Below are 22,486 nucleotides of genomic sequence, written 5' to 3' on the forward strand. Positions count from 1 at the left end.
TGTGAACAAATATTAACAGTAGCTTTATTCCTAATAGCCCCAAACTGGAAACCTTGGTGTTCTCCATGGCTGAGTGGTACATAAACTGTGGTACACCCATACCAAGGAACACTACTCAGAAATAAAAGCAAGGTACTATTGACACTTGATATTCCCAACAACTTGGATGACTCTCCAAAGAATGATGCTGAGTGAAAAAGCCAATCCCAAAAGGTTATATACGCCATGATTCCATTTGTATAACATTTTCAAAAAGACAAAATTATAGAAAGAGACAACAGATTAGTAGTTGCCAAGTGTTAATGAGGGAGAGAGAGAAGGAAGTGAGTGTGATTTAAAAAAAGGGTTGCATGAGAGATCCTTAGAGTTATGGAACTGTTCTGTATAGTAACAGTGATGGTCGAGGCGTGAACCCACATACATGATAAAATTGCATAGAACAAAACATACATTCACATGCACGCAAAAGTAAACTGGGGAAATCTGCACAAGATAGATAGATTGTGCCAATATCCTGATTTTGATATTGTTCAGCACTACTTTTGAAAGATGCTCCCCCTGAGGAAAACTGGGTAAAAGGTACATGGGCTCTCTGCATAACTTTTATCTCAAAGAAAAAATTTAATTAAAAAAATGTCCTTGGGCCATCCTGTATCTTATCTGGCAATCATAGCTTTCAGGCAGGCAGGAAGGCTTCCAGGAGGAAGGGGCAGTGTTCCTAAGAGCCAAAGGTGTAGTAATCTTTCTTTCCCCTCCCCGATGCACACATGTGCCCCTGACCTTGCTCACAAGGTACTGGAGGTGGGGTTGATACCAGGGCAGACAGTGAGCATGGCTAGTCTCCTTTTGTTCAGAAGATGTGGGGCAAAATCACCAGGACTTGATTTCTCCAAATCAGAACTGAGTTGCATCCCCTTGACCAGGGATATTTTGGCCACATCCCAGCACTGAAGGCCACTGGAAAGCAGAAAGCTACTAGGCATATCTCCAGGTGATTTTTCCAGCTGTGTGACCTTGGACAAGTCACTTCACCTCTCTGAGCTCTACATACTCCAGACTCATTCTCCTCCTGCTCTCCCTCTCTCCTCACTTGGCTTCAGCCACTTTGGGTTTTGGATGCATCTTCAGCTCACCAGGCATATGGACCAGCCTCAGGGCCTTTGCACAAGCTATTACCACCATCAGGAACACTCTTCCCTAGACCTCTATGTGGCTCCCTTTCCTTCCCTTCCCCCTCATTTCTGCGTTTTTTGTTTTTGTTTTTTCTTGTTGTTGTTGGGTTTTTTTTTAGGGCTGCAGTCATATGCAGTTTTTAGGGCATATGTAGGTTCCCAGGCTAGGGGTCCAATCAGAGCTATAGCTGCCGGCCTACACTGTAGCCACAGCAACGCAGGATCCAAGCCACGTCTGCCACCTCCACCACAACTCACGGCAACGCTGGATCCTTAACCCCCTGAGCGAGGCCAAGGATCAAACCTGCATCCTCATGGATACTAGTCAGATTCGTTTCCGCTGAGCCACGATGAGGACTCCTCATTTCTGTTTTCAAACGGCACTCTGAAAAGCTTCCCTGACCACCCTATTAAAAAGTGCAGTCCCCACATTCTCAATTCTAGTCCTCTGCTTTTCTCAGTAGCATTTACCATCTCCTGACCCATTACACATTCCACTCATTTTTGTTTGTTTGCCCTTCCTCCACTGGGTGGTGAGTGTCACAAGGCCAGAATCTATGTTATTCACTCTTGCGCTCTCATTCAGCACAGCAGCTCAGTAGGAATTGCTGAATGAAGTAGAAACATGAACAAATGAGTAGGAAAAAAGGCCTGCCCACAAATATGAAAATTTTACCTGTTATAATTCTGTGTATCTGCTTTAATCATTTGGGGGCCTCAGATTCACTTAGGAATCTGACAAGCTGTGTTACTTAAGTATGTATGTTCAGCTTCTTGATGGGCAACAGCCATATGTGCCAATGGTCACTAATTGGGTGGTGCAGAGTTCTAGAACATGCCCCACATCTCAGAAAGCTCGTCACACAGCGCTAGTGTAGACCTTCTAAAAAAAAAAAAAGGCACTTAGTCACAGACAGTAGTTTTTTCCATGTTCTTTCTGGAAGTTCTAGAAGTCCCACCCCAACCCACATACTTCAGCAGAGGTGGCAAACTGGTGCCCTAGACTGGCTATGGCTCCACTGGGTTTTATTTGGTTCCTCAGAAGTTTTTTTAAAGAGGCTGAACACTTTGTCCAAAGTCTGGAATCCCTGTGGCTCTGTGAATCTCTGGGTGAGTCTCCCCCACAGTAAGGCTCTGCTCCCTCTAGGCGGGGCATGCTGCCACTTTTTTTAACAGAGGCATTTACCTCCTGTCTGGCCCCTGGGGCCATCTGAATTTGAGACCTTGGTTTACAGACCAAGAAAATAAAGGAGGTTTTTTTTTTTTTTGGAGGGGATCGGGAATCCAAGTGAAGCAACTCCAGTAAGAGATTGATCCAGGAGTCAGAAATCCATGAGTTGGCCTCTGCACTGCCCTGGGCTGTCTCTGGGCCTCAGTTTTCTCATCTGCAAAATGGGGATAATAAAGGAATGCATAGTGTTGGTATGATTAAGTGTTACGACGCAGGTCAGAGCACGTTGGTAATAATGCTGGGTCTGGCTCGGCTCCATCTTCCTCCCGCCCAGGGGTGGGGTGTGGTCCCTGACACGACGGAAGCATCACTGAATGATCTCTGAGTTCTCACAGCCTCAGTTTGGTCCCAGGAGAAAGCGGGTGGGGATCGCCAGGACTGCACTTAAGTCCCAGAATTCATAAGGTCCCTGGTGGGGAGGGCGCGTCCCTTGGCTGGATCCGGTGTCGTACTAGGGTCGTTCCCCACCTTGGAGACACTGCTGGGAGGGCACGCGCAGCCGCCAGGTCCGTCCGTCCCTTCTCAGGCAACACTTGAGCCTCCAACGTCTAGAGCGGGGCGAGGGGCGTGGCCTGGTGGTGGGCAGTCCCCCAACCGGATTGGTCCTCCGGCCCGTCACTCCCGGGCGCTCACCCCCCCCCCCCTCGCCGCCCCCGAGTATAAAGGTCCGCCTTGTCCTGGCCCAGGACGGTTTTAGAGCTGGCCTTGAAGTAGCTGCTGTTGCACCCTGGACGTCCAGCTGACCGCGGTGAGAGGCGGGGTCCCCGAATGGGGTGGGGAGGCTGGGAGCTGCTGAGCCTGGGACGCCTCTGGGGAGGAAGGGGCGGAGAGGGCCTTCCCAGGGTGCTCTGTTTATCTCCGCGGCCTGGGGAGGGGTCTCCAACCTGGGCTGAACAGCCCTCCCTCAGAAGAATCCAACTTTTGGAACAGGCTCAGACTTTCAGATTCTTCCCTCTCAATATATAGGACTTTCGTGGGGGCGAGGGAGCACGAAAGAGCTCCCCCACACACACACACACTAGAAGTGGCAGGATCAAGAGGGGGCTAAGTCCGTCCCAAACCACATCCTCTTGCTTTACAAACGCACCTTGGAGACAGGCTGCAGCCGGTTCCGCACAGGAATTCCGCTGTCCCTGGGTCTTCAGAGGGGCCCCTTTCCTCCCCGCACCGGGTGCCAATCCCTCGGCCTGGCAAAGCCCCCTCCCCTTCAAGTGGTTTTGCCCCCTGGGGACTTAGCCCCTCCCCAGCCCTCCTTCCGGCCTCCCAGCTGACCCCGGCGAGGTCTTGGGCAAATTCCGCCCCCTTCTCCTGGGTGGGTGTGGCCACTGGATTGCACAAAGTAGCAGTGGGAAGTTCCCTACCCCTTATCTGAATCCTTGCGACCTTTGTGAGAGAAGGGCCTGAGCCTACGTCCGCAGTTTCTGGGAACTTTGGAAGTTGGATCTTAGTATGTCCTGGCTGCGGCTGGAGGGCTATGTGACTTCCGCCACTTTCGGCCAGTTCTCCCTCTGGCAGCTGGAGTCAGCTGCAGGCACGTTGCTGATCCCCAGGACTTGAAATGGGTGTGCTGACATCTGCAACGGCAGCCCTTGGTTCAACTGGTTCCAGAGGGATTGATGGAAAAAAGGCATGGGAAAGAGGACCTTTGAGCTGCCCAGGAGAGTTGAGGCTCAAGGGAAGGTGAGGGGGAGAACAGGATTCAGGTGATATTCACCAGGGGTAGGTGTGCCTCCTTGCCCCACTTCCCATTTGGGGGGGAGGTCCTTCCTACCAAGCAGAAGCTCATTCCTGGCTGGCTTCACCCGTTTCTATGGGACAGACAGAGTGGTGTGAAATGGATCTGTTTATTGAGCACCTACTATGTGCCAGATACCAAGCTAAGTGCCGCATGTGCAGCCTCTCCTCCAGTCCACAGGGACTTTAGGCTAGGAACCATTATCCACATTTCACAGGTGAGGCAAGTGAGGCTCAGAGAGGAGGCTGCCTTCCCAACTTCTAGCTTCAGAGTTGCAAATCCAGGGTTAGAACCCAGTTTACTTTTTTTCTTTTGGCTGCACCCACGGCATGTGGAAGTTCCCTGGCCGAAGACTGAACTTGAGCCACAGCAGTGACCATGCCAAATCCTGAACTGTTAGGCTACCAGGGAACTCCTAAAGCTCCATTTAGACTCCAGAACTGATGCTCTCAAAAGCTCGGTTAGCTGAGTTCCACTTGCAGGATGGTGAAACATGGAGTCTGGGAGGAAATTCACAGACTCAAGGTCAGGGGTTCTCCACAGGCTCATTCCAGAACGACCTGAGGAACCAGCCTTAAGGCAGGTACTACCTTTAGCCCCATTTTACAGACAAAAGGACTGAGGCAGGGGAGAAGACCTTCCTTGCCCAATGTAGCACAGCATGGGTAGAGCTGGGACTCCTGAAATCTAATCTGACAACACTCTGCCCATCTCATCTCACCTGGCCAGGAAAATGGAGCACAACTGTTGAGGCCATTGAGCCTGCAAATGTGTGCATTAGGCTTACCCAGGGAGCTCTCCCTTGCTGTTCCCATTTCCCTGAGATTGACTTGATTGGTCTGCAGAGGGGCCAAGCATGGTCTAACTTTTTCCTGTGGCATGTGGGAGTTCCCAGGCCAGGGACTGAACCTGCTCCACAGAAGCTACCTGAGCCATAGCAGTGACAAATCTGGATCCTTAACCCATTGAGCCACCAGGGAACTCCTTTTTTTTTTTTTTTTTTTTTTTTTTTTTTTTTTAAGCTTAACTGTTTTTTGAACAGGTAATACTATCTACCTGGCTTAAAAGTCAGAGGCCTTCCCCAGTTATCCGATCTTCCTACCTGAAGGTGGCCACTGTTAACAGTTTCTTGTGTCTCTTTAAAGACTCTGTGCAAATACAAGCAAAAACTTTAGCCCCACTCACACCTTTCCTCTCTTAATAGTATCTTGTTCTGGAGTTCCCGTCATGGCTCAGTGGTTAACAAATCTGATGAGGAACCATGAGGTTGCAGGTTCAATCCCTGGCCTCGATCAGTGGGTTAAGGATCTGGCGTTGTCGTGAGCTGTGGCGTAGGTCTCAGACGATGCTCAGATCTGGCGTTGCTGTGGCTGTGGTGTAGGTGAGCGGCTACAGCTCCAATTAGACCCCTAACCTGGGAACCTCCATATGCCACAGGAGCAGCCCTAGAAAAGGCAAAAAGACAAAAAAAAAAAATAATAATAGTATCTTGTTCTGTGTCAATTACATGTAAGTTTCCAGTCTTCAGCTGATTGCCCTGAAGTACCAGAGTTATTTTCTTTAGTCCCCTTCTGTTGGGCAACCCTGTTGTTTCCAGTGCCTTGTGGCTGACACCGCTGTCCACGTGGCAGTACAGGTGTGGAACTGTCCCTGCAGTGAGGTTTCTGGGTCAAAGGGAAGATGCTTCTTGCAGCCCAGTGGCAATCGACAAATTGCCTTCTCCAGGGGTTTTGCACCATCGGTGTCTCCCCACAGTATTAATATAGGTGAGCCCTTGGAGGGCTGTGAGCAGACCTTGCCCCTTGAGACGTGGCCCTGGAATCAGCTGCATAGCAGCACCTGGGAGCTTGTTAGAAATGCAGACTTTGCCCCCCGACCCTGCTCCACTGAATCAGCACCTGTTTGGAACAGGCTTACAGGTGTGTGTTAAGGAGGGAAAGGCAGGGCTCTAGGAAATGGGGGTGGAGGGTGATCAGAGGGCAGGTGTGAACCTGGACTTCCCCCTGGAGGGAAGGGCAGAGCAGGCTGTACCCTAACTAGTCTTTCTGTCCACAGGACCTGCTTCTGAGAAATGTCTGCCAGCGAGACAGAAGCCAGTGCCAGCAGCACCCAGGTGACCACGGAAGAACCGGTACAGCAGGTGAGGAAGGTCTGGGAGCTATGGGCTGAGGCTTCCCACATGGTGGTGCTCTGGCAGAGATACCCTTCCAAGTGGGTTGGGGAGAGCCACTGTGCCAGCCCCTCACAGGCGCCCGCCCCACTAACAGGTGGCCGTGGGAGAACTGGGGATTGCAGGGACTCTTGGGAGAACAGGGGTACAGCTCTGTTTGAAACTGCCTGACTCCCCGCAGGCAGACCTTCTTGGCAGCTTTCCTTTGGGTCCTCCTTCTAGGAGGTCAGTTTCTATTTCCACTGTTTCTTCCCAGTTTAAATAAAGGCCCCCCTCCTTTTTTTTTTTTTTTCCTTTTTGGCTGCCCTGAGGCACATGGAGTTCTGCAGCCAGGGATCAGATCTGAGCCAAGTTTGATAAGCTGCAGCTGCAGCAATGCCAGATCCACCCCCAACCCCCTGTGCTGGGCCGGGGATTGAACCTGCATCCCAGGCTCCAGAGATGCCTCTGATCCCATTGGGCCACAGTGGGAACTCCAAAATCCTTTTAAAATTTTTTATTATTTTAAAAATTTTTGGCTACACCTGCAGCATGCAGAAGTTTGGGGGCGAGGGATTGAACCTGAGCTACAGCAGTGACAATGCCAGATCCTTAACCTGCTGCACCATCAGAGGAACTCCTAAAGTCTGCTTTTAATAACCAGCCTTTTGAAGCTCTCTTGTAGCACAGTGGGCTGAGGAACTGGCGTTGTTACTGTGGCAGCTAGGATCACTGCTATGGCCATGGGTTCGATCCCTGCACAGAACTTCTGCATGCCAGGGGGCATGGCCAAAAAAATTAAATAAATGAACAGCTTTTTAAAAATAAGTTATCATTCATACACCATAAAATTCATCATTGGATTTCCTGTTGTGGCTCAGGAACCTGATTTAGTATCCGTGAGGATATGGGTCAATCCCTGACCTTGCTCAGTGGGTTAAGGCTCCAGCATTGCTGCAAACTGCAGTGTAGGTCACAGACACGGCTCGGATCTGGCATTGCTGCTGTGGCTGTGACGTAGACTGGTAACTGAAGTTCCGGTTTGACCCCTAGCCTGGGAACTTCCATGTGCCGTGGGTGTGGCCCTAAAAAGAAAAAAAATAAAAACAAAAATTCACCCTTTTGGAGTTCCCGTCGTGGCGCAGTGGTTAACGAATCTGACTAGGAACCATGAGGTTTCAGGTTCGATCCCTGCCCTTGCTCAGTGGGTTAAGGATCTGGCGTTGCTGTGGCTGTGGTGTAGGCCAGCAGCTACAGCTCTGATTTGACCCCTAGCCTGGGAACCTCCATATGCCTCGGGAGTGGCCCAAAGAAATGGCAAAAAGACAAAAAAAAAAAAAAAAAAAAAAAAAATCACCCTTTTGAAGAATCCTATTCAATGATTTTTAGAAAACTATCAAGTTAGACAGCCATCCCCGGCACACAGGACATTTTTCATCTCCCCCAAAAGAGACCCCATAGCAGTCACTCCCCATCTCCCCTTCTCCTGGGAACCACTCATTAAGGTTCTGTCTCTATGACTGCCTGTTCTAGACATTTCATGTGCATGGAAACATACAACATGAGACCCTTTTGTATCCGGCTTTTCTCACTGAGCATAATGTTTTTGAAGTTTATCTGTGTTGTAGTATGTACTTGTGCTTCATTCTTTCTTTTTTTTTTTTTTAAGAGCCACACTGGCAGCATATGGATGTTCCCAGGCTAGGGATCGAATTGGAACTGTAGCCGCCGGCCAATGCCACAACCACAGCAACTCAGGATCTGAGCCGTGTCTGCGACCTACTCCATAGCTCACGGCAACGCTGGATCCTTAACCCACTGATCGAGGCCAGGGATTGAACGTGCCTCCTCATGGATGCTAGTCAGATTCATTTCCACTGAGGCATGACAGGAACTCCCATGTGCTTCATTCCTTTTTAAAAATTGTGCTAAGATAAAAATACACTATTTGGGAATTCTCTGATGGCTCAGTGGGTTAAGGATCCAGCGTTGTCACTACTGGGAGTCTGGTTACTGCTGTGGTGTGGGTTCAGTCCCAGGCCTGGGAACTTCCACCTGCCATGGGAGGGGAAAATAAAAAAACCCACAAAATTATTTTAACTATTTTATAGTAGGCAGGTCAGTGGCATTAGGTATATTCACCATGTGCAACCATCACCACTATTTAATTCCAGAACTTTTTCATCTCTCCACATGGAACCCCTGTACCCATTAATAATGTCCTCAGGGTTGATCCACATTGTAGTGAGTGTCAGCATTTCCTTTTTAAGGATGAACCATACTCCACTGTGTGGGTGGATCACAGTTTGTTTATCCATCATCAGTCAATGGACACTTGGGTTGCTTCCATGTTGTAGCTACTGTGAATAATGCTGCTTTGAACATGGGTATACAAATCTCTCTTTGAGATTCTGTTTTTAGTTCCTTTGTGTCTAGTCCCCAAAGGGCAATTCCTGGCTCATATGGTAATTCTATTTTCAGTTTTTGAGGCCTCACCATAATGTTTTCCATAGTGGCTGCACCATTTTGCATTCTCACCAACAGCGCACAAGGGTTCCAGTTTCCCCACATCCTCACCATCATTTGTTAATTTCTGTTTATTTGATGGTGGCCATCCCAACAAGTATGGGGTATGAGGTGGTATCTCATGTAGTTTGATTTGCATTTCCCTGGTGCTTTATTTTATTATTATTATTATTTTGTCTTTTTGCCTTTTCTAGGGCCGCACCTGTGGCATATGGAGATTCCCAGGCTAGGGGTCTAATTGGAGCTGTAGCTGCTGGCCTATGCCAGAGCCACAGCAACACCAGATCTGAGCCACATCTGTGACCTACACCACAGCTCACGGCAACGCCGGATCCTTAACCCACTGAGCAAGGCTAAGGATCGAACCCACAACCTCATGGTTCCTAGTCAAATTTGTTAACCACTGAGCCACGATGGGAACTCCTATTATTATTTTTTTAAGCCATGCAGAAGTTCTCAAGCCAGGGATCAAACCCGAACCACAGCAGTGACAAGGCCAAATCCCTAACTGCTAGGCCAGAGACCTCCTATTTTTTAAAACATGCTCTATACCGCTTTTTTTTTTTTTTTTGTCTTTTTGCCATTTCTTGGGCCACTCCTGAGGCATATGGGAGGTTCCCAGGCTAGGGGTCTAATCGGAGCTGTAGCCACTGGCCTACGCCAGAGCCACAGCAACGTGGGATCCGAGCTGCATCTGCAACCTACACCACAGCTCACGGCAACACCGGATCATTAACCCACTGAGCAAGGGCAGGGACCGAACCCGCAACCTCCTTGTTCCTAGTCGGATTCGTTAACCACTGCACCATGACGGGAACTCCTCGCATTTTTTTTTTAATCCATAGAGTAATTGGTCAACATTGGGGTTGTTTCCACTTCTTGGCCATAATGAATAAGGCTGCCATGAACATTTGTATACATGTCCTATGTGGACATGTGTTTTCCTGTCTTTAGGGTAGACTCCTATGAGCAGAATTGCTGGATGGCATGGGAAATTTGTGATGAACTTCTGAGGAGACCTCCTGGGTAAACCCTGGAGGAGGACTGCCTGCATCCAAAGTCTAACTTCACCACTGGCTGGGTTTGTGACCTTGGGTGACTCTCTTGGCCTCTCTAAGCCTCGGTTTACCCTCTGTAAAATTGGAAAAATACTCCCTTCTCCATGGACTGGCAAATAAGTGAACTCAAACACAAGCTGTAGAAGATCTCCTGTGGTGCAGTGGGTTAAGGATCTGGCATTGTCACTGCAGTGGTGGGAATTTGATCTCTGGCCAAGAAAATGAAAAAAAAAAAACAAACCAAAAAACAAAAAACGCACAAGCTGTACAAGTAGCACCTGTGAGAGTTACATCTTGCCCACATCTTCACTCAGGTCATCCTTGCCACTCCTTTAGGACAGAAATGACTTCCCATTTTATGGATGGGGAAACTGAGGCTCAGAAGGGCTGTCCTGACCACTAAGTTCTGCTCTTGTAGGGTAAGAGGCACCATATTCAGTATGTAAATGAATGGGTGTGGCCATGTGCCACTAACACTTTATTTTTAAAGCTAGGTACCATGGAATTTTATTCGGCGGTGTAAATGAGTGAAGTACTGAAACTCAGTGCAATGTGGCTGAACTTTGAAGACAGGTTAGTGAGAGAAGCCAGACACAAATGGACAAATCTTGTATGATTCCCCACTTAGTAGGTCCCTAGAGGACTTAAATCCATAGAGACAGAAAGTAGATGACAGGGTTAGGGGGATGAGGAGTCAGTGTTTAATGGGGACAGTTTCAGTTTGGGACGATGAGAAAATTCTGGAAATGGATGGTGGGGATGACTGCACAACAATGTAAATGGACTTAATGCCACTAAGTTAGGCACTTAAAACTGGATTAAATGGGAGTTCCTGGTGGCTCAGTGGTTTAAGGATCCTGCGTTGTCACTGCTGTGGTTTGGGTCGCTGTTGTGGCACAGGTTCCGTCCCTGGCCTGGGAGCTTCTGCATGCCATGGCCAAAAAAATTTCTTAAATGAAATAAAATAAAATCAATCAAGTGGTGGCCTGGACTTGGCTGGAGGCCAGAGTTTCCTGACCTCCGTTTTAAACCCTGAATTTCTTAACACTGGGGTTCTTGTGTCTTGTGACTGCCTGGCGCACAGTGGATGTCAGGGTCACGGTCAAAATAAGGGGCTGTGGGGCCCAGATGAAGGCAGCCCTGGCGTTCCTGGTTTGCTCCACCGCGTGGGCACAGAGCGAGGCGGGGGGGCAGGCAGTTCCCCGGTAGCTCAGGCTGGAGCTGCTCTTCCCATAGCCCAGCGTGGTGGACCGCGTGGCCGGAATGCCACTCATCAGCTCCACATGCCACATGGTGTCTGCTGCCTACACGTCCACCAAGGAGAGCCACCCCCACGTCAAGACCGTCTGCGACGTGGCCGAGAAGGGCGTGAAGACCCTCACGGCGGCTGCTGTCAGCGGGGCCCAGCCCATCCTGTCCAAGTTGGAACCCCAGCGTGAGTGAAGCCTGGGGAGAGCAGCGACCCCCCCACTCCGGGCTGTAGTGGGGCAGGGCGGGGCGGGGGTGTGTGATCTGTGGGCTTTCTTGGACCCCCGGGGAGGAGGGCCCCACATGCGCAGTAACCATCAGCTACTCTGTCTTGCCCCCACCCCCAATCCTAGTCACATCAGCCAGTGAATACGCCCACAGGGGACTGGACAAGCTGGAGGAAAATCTGCCCATCCTGCAGCAGCCATCGGAGAAGGTGACTGACCTCTGCCCTGGGGGGCGGAGGGGATGCTCAACCGAGGTAGGGCCTACCTGGGTACTGTCTGTGGACCCACCTTAACCAGAGCAGATGAGTGGGACAGTTTCCCCTGCACCCCCATCCCACCTCTGTCCACCTCACCCCGCAGCCTGCATTGGGCAGCTGGAGGAACATTCTAAATGCCAGGCAGGTGTCCCCAGATCCTTTTGTTTCCCACCTTGCTCAGAGCAAAAGCCAAAGCCTTTGGCATGGCCCCAACCAGATCTGGCCCTGCTGCTGCTGCCCCCCCCCCCCACCTCACTTGCTCCATTCCATCTGCGCTGGCCTCTGTCCTCCTGCTCAGTCACACCAGTGCCCATGTGTACCAGACTTCGTGATAGAAACAGAGCCCTTGCCCTCATGGAACTTTCATTCTGGGGAGGCGAGAGCAGCACATTCAGTGACCACATGCATCTCAGTGCTACCCCAGGATCTTTGCATGTGCTGTTCCTTATTCATGGACCAATCTTTCGGGTCTCAGTTCTAAACTCACCTCTTCAGAGGCCTACCCTTCCCCTTAAAGAAGATCCTCCTAGCCCAGCTCTGTCCAGTAGAACTTTCTCTGTACATGTTCTTTCTCTGCATCCTCTAACACAGAAACCAACAACTGTATGTGGCTGCTGGGCCCTTAGAATGTGGCCAGTGTGACTGAGGAACTCAATCACTAATTTAAATTATTTTATTGGATTGGATTGGATTTATTTTGGCCATGCCTATGGCATGTGGAAGTTCCAGGGCCAGGGATTGAACCCACACCCCAGCAGTAACTCAAGCCGCAGCAGTGACAACATCAGATCCTTAAGCCACTGCGCCACCAGGGAACTCCCTTATTTTAAAGACTTTAGAAGTTCCCAGGTGGCAGCAGGTTAAGGATCTGGATTTGTCAGTCATGTGGCTTGACAAATAATGAGTGATGTGGAACATCTTTTCATGTGTTTTTTTGGCCATTTGCATGTCTTTGGAGAACTGTCGGTTCAGATCTTCTGCCCATTTTTTGATAGGCTTGTTTTTTTGGTATGGAGCTGCAGAAGGTGTTTATAAATTTTGGAGATGAATCCCTTGTCAGTTGATTCATTTGCAAAGATTTCCTCCTATTCTGTGGGTTGTCTTTTCGTTTTGTTTAGGGCTTCCTTTGCTGTGCAGAAACTTTTAAGTTTGATTAGGTCCTATTTGTTTATCTTTGTTTTTATTGTCGAAACTCTTAAGAGGTGGATCTGAGAAGATGTTGTTGTCATTTATGTCAGAGAGTGTTTGGCCTATGTTTTCCTCTAAGAGTTTTACAGTGTCTGGTCTTATATCTAGGTCTTTAATCCATTTGGAGTTTATTTTTGTGTATGGTGTTAGGGAGTGTTCTAATATCATTCTTTTCCATGTGGCTGTCCAGTTTTCCCAGCACCACTTATTGAACAAGCTTAGGAGGCACTCTTGATTCTGGGCCCTGTGAGGTCCCCCTCTGGGCAGAGGTAGCTCTCCCTGGTCTCATGGGACAGTGGTGTTGTCACAGCTGGGATTTGAACCCAGGCCAGCATGAGCTAGGTAGCAGCTCCACTGTGTGCTCAGTGAGCTTAGTGCTGGCATTCAGACCTGACAATCACATCCTCTCCCTGCAAAAGAGACTGATTCTCACAAGTAGGAGGATCTAGGTGGTGAGGGGAGTGCCGACTTAGGATAAGATCATGGTTTTCAGTTTTCCAGGGTGCTCTAGGCATAGAGATCTGCTTAAGGACTTAGACTCAGGAACACCAGGAATGCATCATTGAGTACCTGCTGGATGCTGGAGCTGCTTCCCCAAGGATGCAATGCAAAGCCATTCCAGAGGCCCTCCGCCTGCTTCTGTAAATAAAGTTTTATTGGCACACACAGTGGTGCAGACAGTGGCTTACACGTCATCTGTGGCTGCTTGTGCTCTACCCCGGAGCGTTTGGTAGTTGGGATAGAGCCCCTCTGGCTGCAAAACTAAAAATATTTACTATCTGGCCTTCCTAGAGAAAGTTGCTGACCCTCTTTAACCAGTCGAGAGGTGATGGAATTGAAATACCAGGTTAAAATCCAGATTCTGCCCCTTAGCAGCTGGACAGCCCTCAGATAAGCTGCTCAGCCTTGCTTTCTTTTGCGGAATGGGTATGCTCATCTGTCATGGAGGTTTGCTGAAGTGGGTTCATCACTGGAGGATTCAGAATGGTGCCTGGTTCATACCAAGTGTTGAATCTCAATGACTTTTTTTTTTTTTTTTTTTTTTTTTTTTTTTTTTTTGTCTTTTTGCCTTTTCTAGGGCCTCACCCATGGCATATGGAGGTTCCCAGACCAGGGGTCTAATCAGAGCTGTAACCGCTGGCCTACGCCACAGCCACAGCAATGCCAGATCCTTAACCCACTGAGTGAGGCTAGGGATCGAATCCGCACCTTAACCCACTGAGTGAGGCTAGGGATCGAACCCGCAACCTCATCGTTCCTAGTTGGATTCGTTAACCACTGAGCCATGACGGGAACTCTTCATTGATTTTTTTTTTTTTTAATGCTATTGTTCCCTTTTTAAAAAAATGCTTTTCCTTTATTGTTTGTCGTAGTAAGATTTTATTTTATTTATTGTATTTTTTTGCTTTTTAGGGCCACACCTACAGCATATGGAAGTTCCCAGGCTAGGGGTTGAATCGGAGCTACAGCTACTGGCCTACACCACAGCCATAGCCACACGGGATCAGAGCCACATCTGAGACCTGCACCACAGCTCATGGCAATGCTCAATCCCCGACCCACTGAGCGAGGCCAGAGATCGAACCCGCATCCTCATGGATACTAGTCAGAATTGTTTCCACTGTGCCACAGTGGGAACTCCTATCATAGTAAGATTCTTAATGTTTTATTTTATTTTTTTATTTTTTTGTCTTTTTTTGCTATTTCTTTGGGCCGCTCCCGCGGCATATGGAGGTTCCCAGGCTAGGGGTCGAATCAGAGCTGTAGCCACTGGCCTACACCAGAGCCACAGCAACGCAGGATCCGAGCTGCGTCTGCAACCTACACCACAGCTCATGGCAACGCCGGATCGTTAACCCACTGAGCAAGGGCAGGGACCAAACCTGCAACCTCATGGTTCCTAGTCGGATTCGTTAACCACTGCGCCATGATGGGAACTCCAGATTCTTAATGTTTTAATGCTAGCTTCAGGGATCCAGAAAAGATTAATGTTTTGGGCACATCACCCATTTGCTATGGGGAGTTTAAGGTAGCTAATGCGAAAGTTCCCTGGTGGCCTAGTGGTTAGGGACTGGACATTGTTCCTGCTGTGGCATAGGTTTGATCCCTGGCTGGGGAACTTCCACATGCCATGGATACCCAGGTCATTCTCTGTAGGGGGCCGTCCCAGGCACTGAGGGGTGTTGAGCAGCATTCCTGACCCTCAGTCACCTGATTCCAGTTGCACCCTCAGTTGTGACCACCATAGATGTCCCAAGATGTCCCCACTGTCCCCAGGGGGCAGAACCATCTGGGATGAGTAGGGACTTAGCACCCTGTCCCCCCCCCCACTTGATACCCTTGGTTGTGACCACTGTAGATGTCCCCAGTGTCCCCTGGGGACAGAATCACCAGGATGAGTAGCACTGTCCTGGGGGATTTAGCACCCTGACCACCTACCCAGACAAGATTATGGTTCTTAGTGTGGGATCAGAGTGGTCTCTTTCAGGTGTGTCTCTAGTTTCTGCTGTTGCGCTGATTCTGTGCTTCAGCCTAGCACTGTTCTAGCCCTGGGGCTTAGCCAGTTGTGACAGAGTGCCACAGCCGGGGGCAGGGGCGTGGACTCAAACCACAGATGTTCATTTCCTCACAAGTCTGGAGGCTGGAAGTCAGAGATCAGGGTGTCGGCAGGGCCAGTTTCTCCTGAGGCCTCTCTCCTGGGCTTGTAGATGGCCATTGTCTTCCTGTGTCCTCACGTGGTCTCCCCTCTGTGCCTGTGTCCTAATCTCCTCTTATGAGGACACCAGTCAGACTGGATTAGGACCCACTCTAATGGCCTCATTTTTTCTTAATTACTAAGGATCTTCTCTCCAAATACAGTCACATCCTGAGGTCCTGGGGGTTAGGGCTTCAACTCTATGCAGCCCATAACACCATGGGAAGAAGAAATAGAAGCACAGAGAGGTAGGGTGACTTGCCTAAGGCCACACAGCTAGGACATTCCAAGCCAAGGCCTCTCACCAGGCTGTCCAGCTCCAGAGCATGTGACCTTAACTGCATCCAGCCTTCAGTGTCCCCCCCAGAGCTGGAACTCCTCCCTTCAGCCCATCGGAAGTTGGGGTGCAGGCGTAGGGATACCCAGGTACAAAGGGAGAACGGAGATGCTGAGGCTGGCCTTTCTCATAGGTCCTAGCAGACACCAAGGAGCTTGTGTCGTCCAAGGTGTCGGAAGCCCGAGAAGCTGTGTCAAACACAGTGTCCAGCGCCAAGGACACAGTAGCCTCCCGGGTGACTGAGGCAGTGGATGTGACCCGGGGTGCTGTGCAGAGCGGCGTGGACCTGACCAAGTCCATGGTGACCAGCAGCGTCCACTCGGTCATGGGCTCCCGCGTGGGCCAGATGGTGCTAAGCGGGGTGGACACAGTGCTGGGCAAGTCGGAGGAGTGGGTGGACAACCACCTCCCCATGACGGACGCTGAGCTGGGTGAGTACACCGTGCGGGCCTGGGACCCCCCCCCCCCCCCCGCCTCCTGACATGGGGTCCCTCTCATCACATGCTCTCATCTCCTTCCTGCCACCTCTCCCCATCCGTCTTAGCCCCTGTCACTCACCAGGCAGGACCAGCTAAATCCCCTCTTCTCTGATTCCCAGTGTCTGTCCTCCCTGAAGTAGCCACCAGAGGGTGCCCGTGAGCACTCAGGTCCAGCCCCTCCTCCCCCCACAGCCTTCAGGGTTCCCACCTCCCTAGGATAAGAGCCCAAATTCTGTATGAGGCCACCTTGTACTTACCAGCCTGCCCTCGTACATTCTATTCCAGCCACAATGCCCTCCTTGGCCATCTTTGACCGTGTTTCCACCCCAGGGCCTTTGCACTGGTTGTTTCCTCTACCAGGAGCTCCCTTCCCATGACTTTCAGATACCCATTACCTTCACCTCCAGCCCTGTGCTCAGATGCCACATCCCCACAATGCCTCTAAGATCACACCATCCATCAGTCATATAGAGTCCTGAAACCTCCTCAGCCCGGCTCTGTTTTTTTCTCTTGGGCACTGGTCATCAAGTCCACAAAGTAAAAGTTGTATCCCATGTCTAGATCTGTGCCTGGCGCGCAGCAGGTGCTCAGATCCCCAAATAAAATCACTCAGACACCTCTATCATCCCCCCACCCTGGGCATCTATTTGTTTGTTCCAAGTTTCCTTGAGCACCAGCTGCCATGCCCTCTTCTAGGTCCTAGGGGTACATCAGTGAACAAAGTCCTGCCCTCATGGAACCTACAGTCTAAAGTGTGCAGAAACTAGGTTAAAGGAGAGAGGTTTCTGGAGGAGGTGACGATTGCCCAGATGTGTGTGGAGGAGGCGTGCTGATGTCAGGGCAGAGATGCCTGGAAAACAGATTCTGGGGGCAGGGCCCTGCCTGGGGTGTTGGAGGAACAGTGAGGGGGCTGTGCGGTGTCTGGAGCAGAGTGAGGGAGGGGGAGAGAGGGAGGAGGGAGGGAAGTTGAGCAGGGCCTTGCAGGGCTTTTCCCCAGAGAGAGATGGGAGCCTTGGAGGGCTATGGGCAAAGGAGGGCAGGACACAACTCAGGTGCTCACATGTGCCCTCTGGTGGCAGCTGCAGGGAGAACAAACCGTGCTGCGAGGGCAGAGCTGGGGATCCAGGGCTGAGGGCACTGTGCTGGTCCAGAGGAGTGATGACGGGGCTGGACCAGATGGTGGCAGGAATGAATAGAATTAAACAAACTGGGGATGAAACTGTTGAGACAAAGCAGCCAGTCAGGCAGTCTCATACCCACAGCTCTGGCAGTTGGCCTTGGCCTCACCTTTTGGAGATGGCCATCCTTTGCACACATGCTTGGCACCTCCAGCTGTGCCAGCATTGCAGACTCCAGTGCCCACCATACATTACTAGACACCATGCTCCATCCAGAGGGAGCAGCCTCTTGGCCAGGGGTTTGGCCAAGAGGAACCAAACATTCGGGGCAACTGGAAAAACCTGAAGACAGACTAGATCAGGATTTCCCAACAGTGGCACTGTGGCCGTGGGGGCAGGGTTATCCTCTGTGGGGACCATGCTGGGCACTTCGGGGTGTGGAGCAGCATCCCTAGCCCCCACCTACCAATGCCAGAGCACCCCCAATTGTGACAACCACAGATGTCTCCAGTGTCCCTTGGGGGCAGGATCAGCCCTGGGTGAGAACCACTGCTTTGCCTCTTCTGGAACTTCATATAAATGTGGTTCGTGATGGGTGCTCATCTCCTGATCTTTATCTCCAGTCTCTATTTTTTTTCCCATGGGGATTGCAACGTGTGGCTCTTCCGAGTAGCACTTGTCTCTCTGTTAGCTGGAAAATGTCCCTAGACAAAGTGCTCTGTTGCAGTTGTGATGCCCAAAGTACTGTTTATAGAGGAAAAGCAGGGAAAGTGGCTAATTTTCCCCCTTTTTATTTATTTTGGCATCATGGGCTGGTTCACCAGCACCCTCCACCAGCAAAGAGGGAGTTTTTACCCATAGGTTTGAACACGCAGATTAACACAACACATTACAATCTAAGGTCTTTTTTTTTTTTTTTTTGTCTGTGCCCGTGGCATGCAGAAGTTCCCTGGCCAGGGATCAAACCTGCGTCATACCAATAACCAGAGCCACAGCAGTGACGCACTGGATCCTTAACCCACTGTGCCACAAGGGAACTCCAAGATTCTTTTCCAGTATAGGTTATTATAAGATACTGAGTGTAGTTCCATGTACTATACTGTAGGTCCTTGTTGGTTATCTATTTTGTTCAGGTTGTTTTGTCTTACAGCCACATCTGTGGCATATGGACGTTCCCAGGCCAGGGATTGAATCCAAGCTGCAGCTGCAGCAACATCAGATCCTTTAACTTTCTGTGCTGGGCCAGGGATTGAACCTGCACCTCTGCAGAGACCCAAGCTGATGCAGTCACATTCTTTTTTTAAAATCTTTTTTCTTTTTCTTTTTTTTCAAGGGCGCGTCTGTGGCATATGGAAGTTCCCAGGCTAGGGTCTGAATCAGAGCTGTGTCTGCTGACCTGTGCCACAGCCGTAGCCACAGCAACTTGGGATCTGAGCTGTGTCTTTGAGCTATACCACAGCTCACGGCTGAGCCACAGTGGGAACTCCTGCAGTCACATTCTTAACCCATTGAACCACAGCAAGAACTCCTTGTTCAGTTTTTAAAATATTATCATGAAATTACTCTTCCTGGCTTTTGTAAATAAAGTTTTATTGGCACATATCCACGCCCATTCATTTATGTTTAGCCTATGGCTACTTTTGGACAATGATGACAAGGCTGATTAATTGAGGAACAGTATAGCCCGCAAAGCTGAAAGTATTGATAAAGCTGGCCCCATAACAGAAAAAGTTTATTAATCCTGGATTAGAGTGTGTTCTTCCAGAATTTCATAATGTTTATAGAAAAAACTGAATTCCCCTGATTGAAGGCTTACCTTGATCAAGTGGGGGATGGATGAGCCCTTGTAGGATTATGTTGCTTGATTTTTCCCTGTCTTTCATTTCCGGAACAGTGCCCAGTGCAAGGGAGAGGCACATGTAGGTGATTAAAGTAGAGATCTCGCATAGAACAGCCCTGCTCTTGGCGCCTGAGCAGGGCACTTTCCTCAAGTTATCTTGGTCATGTGTTCACACTCCCTGTTCTGTTTATTTGATAGTCTCCCTTCCCTCAACCTTCCCAGATACTTTTAGAAGGGGAACTTTATCACTTAGCATAAACAGATCAACTGCAAATAATAAATACAGCTAAGCATTTGTTCATTTGTGTGCCTTTTTGAACACAGCATAGTCCAAATTCCACATCTTAGGTGGCTCTGACTCCAGGTGATACAGAAAGGAAACTGAGGCTTACTGGCCAAATCACTTCTGCATCCAGGGGCGCTGCAAACATTTTCTTTTTTGCTTTTTTTTTTTTTTTTTTTTTTTGCTTTTAAGGGCTGCACCTGTGGCATATGGAGATTCCCAGGCTAGGGGTCCAATAGGAGCTGCAGCTGCCGGCCGCAGCAACTCAGGATCCAAGCCACATCTGCTACCTACACCACACCAGATCCTTAACCCAATGAGTAAGGCCAGGGATTGAACCCGCAACTTCATGGCTCCTGGTCGGATTCCTTTCCGCTGTGCCACCACGGGAACTCCTGCAAACATTTTCTTCACAGTCCAGGTAATAGGTATTTTTGGCTTTTGGGGCCACACTGTCTTTGTCGCAACCATGCAGCCCTGCTGTTTTAACACAAAAGCAGACAATAGGAAAATGAATGGGGGTGATGTGCTTGTGTGTCAGTAAAACGTTATTGCTAAAGGCATTTGGCCCAGTTTGTAGACCCTCCTGCCATTCACGAAGCGTGAATGAGTAGGGCTGGATTCAAATCCAGATGGGTTACCTACAAACTGAAACTTTAATAACTACTATATTAAAGTCTACAGGGAGCAGGGGGGTTCCCTGGTGGTGTGGTGGTTAAGATTCGGCGCTTTCACCATTTCCAGGTTCAATCCGTAGTCTGGGAACTGAGATTCCACATCAAGCTGCTTCATGCCTCAGCCAAAAAAATATATATATATGTGTGTGTATATATATATATATGAGAGAGAGGGAGAGGGAGAGGGACAAGATAGGATCAAATAAAGGCAGATGGATTTCTATCCTGTTGTAACTTCATAAGCACTTTTTGGACTAGATAGTCTGACTTTTCCTTCCCTGCTGTGAAGACGGTTCTCATGTAGCTCAGACTTCTCCCATCAAGTATCATGGTTAAGAATGTGGGGCCTGGCTTCAAATCCTGACTTGTGACTTCCTAGCTGTGTGACTTTCAGTAGGTTGCTTAACCTCTCTGAGCCCCAGTTTCCCCCATTCGTAAGAATGGAGTAACAGTGCCTCCCTCATAGAGTTAAGATTTCGCAAGAATGCATGTGAAGCACCTAGAACATTGTGAGAGATGGCCACTAATTTTTTTTTCGGCCATGCCCACAGCATGAGGAAATTCTGAGGCCAGGGATCAAACCACAGCATAGCAATGGCCCAAACCACAGCAGTGACAATGCCAGATCCTTAACCTGCTGAGCCACCAGAGGCCTCTGAGATTGGCCACTATTAATTTATTAATTTATGCTGAGTGTTAGTGTAGAACTGGCCAACTGTTCTCTGTAAGGGACCAGGTAATGAATATTTTCATCTCCTGCAGGCCAAGAGGCTGCATACTCCACTGCTACAGTTTGAAAGCAGCTATAGACAATGTATAATGAATGTGAATGGTTGTATTCAGGGGTCATACCAAAACCACAGGTGGGGTGGATGTGACTGTGCCCACAGCATGTAGAAGTTCCCAGCCAGGGATGGAACCTGCGCCACAGCAGTGACAACACCAGGTCCTTAACCCAGTGAGACACCAGGAAACTCCTAGTCTAAGGACTCTTAACCCTGGGACGTTTGGTCACCATCATACCCATTTTGCAGATGGGGAAAACCAAGGCAGGGAAATTCTTTTACAACTACAGACCCAGGCCTTTATGGTGCTTCTCCTGCCTTCCCCTACAGCCCACCTTGCCACGTCCCTGGAGGGCTTTGACATGGCCTCGGTGGCCCAGCAGCGGCAGGATCAGAGCTACTTCGTGCGTCTGGGCTCCCTGTCGGAGAGGCTGCGCCAGCGGGCCTATGAACACTCTCTAGGCAAACTACAGCACACCAGGCAGAGAGCCCAGGAGGCCCTGCTGCAGCTGTCGCAAGCACTCAGCCTGGTGAGGCCCATGGTGATGGGGGTGGGGGCGGGGAACTGGCCAGCAGTGCCAATGAACCCCTCCCCAAACCTAGCAGCTTATTCCTCCCCATTCCACACATCCGCCTGTGTTTGCTAGGAGCTGCTGTGACAATGTCGCACAGACTGGGCAGTTTAAACAACAGACGTTTGTTGCCTGACAGTTCTGGAGGCTTGGAGTCTAAGGTGTCGGCAGGGTTCTTTCCTTCTGAGGCTTCTCTCCCTGGCATGTAGACGGCTGCTTTCCCTCTTTTATTTTATTATTATTATTATTTTGTCTTTTTTTGTGATTTCTTGGGCTGTTCCTATGGCGTATGGGGGTTCCCAGGCTAGGGGTTGAATTGGAGCTGTAGCCACCGGCCTACGCCAGAGCCACAGCAACTTGGGATCCGAGCTGTCTGCAACCCACACCACAGCTCACGGCAACGCCGGATCATTAACCCACTGAGCAAGGCCAGGGATCAAACCCGAAACCTCATGGTTCCTAGTCGGATTTGTTAACCACTGTGCCACAACGGGAACTCTGGCTGCCTTCCCTCTGTGTCCTTGCCCTGTCATCCCTCCACACGTGTCTGTGTCCTAATTTCGCTTTTTCATAAGGACCCCAGTCGTATTGGGTCAGGGCCCACCCTAAGAAGCTCATTTTAAATTCGTCACATCTTTAAAGACCCATCTCCAAACCCAGTTGCATCCTGAGGTCCTAGGGTCTATGGCTCTAACACAGGGATTAGGAGAAGACACAGTTCAGCCCATGACAGGTTAGCTGGAGGCCGGATCTCGCGGGGTGGGCGCCTCCTCCAGCAGGACGCCTCAGGCTCCCCGCCCCCCCCGCCAGGCTCCTAGAGACTCAGGTACAGTGCGAATACATGAGCACTTTGTTTAAAGTTGCTTTTATTGGGAGTTCCCATCGTGGCTCAGTGGAAACGAATCTGAC

At 49.9% G+C, this 22,486-nt stretch overlaps 1 protein-coding gene and 1 long non-coding RNA gene across 11 annotated transcripts in view; one reads left to right on the top strand and one right to left on the bottom strand.

The window, feature by feature from the left end:
- On the bottom strand, positions 1 to 3,604 carry LOC146405526 (uncharacterized). The gene is made up of 2 exons (XR_014837779.1): positions 3,491 to 3,604; positions 1 to 2,557 (listed from the first exon to the last, which is right to left on the bottom strand). It is a non-coding gene; the product is annotated as an uncharacterized LOC146405526 (long non-coding RNA).
- The window catches only part of PLIN3 (perilipin 3), a 25,117-nt gene continuing 5,723 nt past the window's right edge, over positions 3,093 to 22,486 (top strand). For 2 of the 10 annotated variants that reach the window (XM_021082016.2, XM_085009769.1), the window contains exons 1-7: positions 3,093 to 3,151; positions 6,194 to 6,278; positions 10,362 to 10,444; positions 11,108 to 11,306; positions 11,473 to 11,555; positions 15,957 to 16,254; positions 21,336 to 21,535. In XM_021082016.2, coding sequence (XP_020937675.1) covers positions 11,135 to 11,306; positions 11,473 to 11,555; positions 15,957 to 16,254; positions 21,336 to 21,535 — 753 coding nt within the window. In that variant the 5' untranslated portion in view covers positions 3,093 to 3,151; positions 6,194 to 6,278; positions 10,362 to 10,444; positions 11,108 to 11,134. 10 annotated transcript variants of the gene reach the window in all.

The sequence above is a fragment of the Sus scrofa genome, chromosome 2, assembly GCF_054392235.1.
Source record: "Sus scrofa isolate SSC_HxYL_T2T_F1_AM1 chromosome 2, Sscrofa_HxYL_maternal_Yorkshire_Landrace_v2.0, whole genome shotgun sequence".
Lineage (NCBI taxonomy): Eukaryota > Metazoa > Chordata > Mammalia > Artiodactyla > Suidae > Sus > Sus scrofa.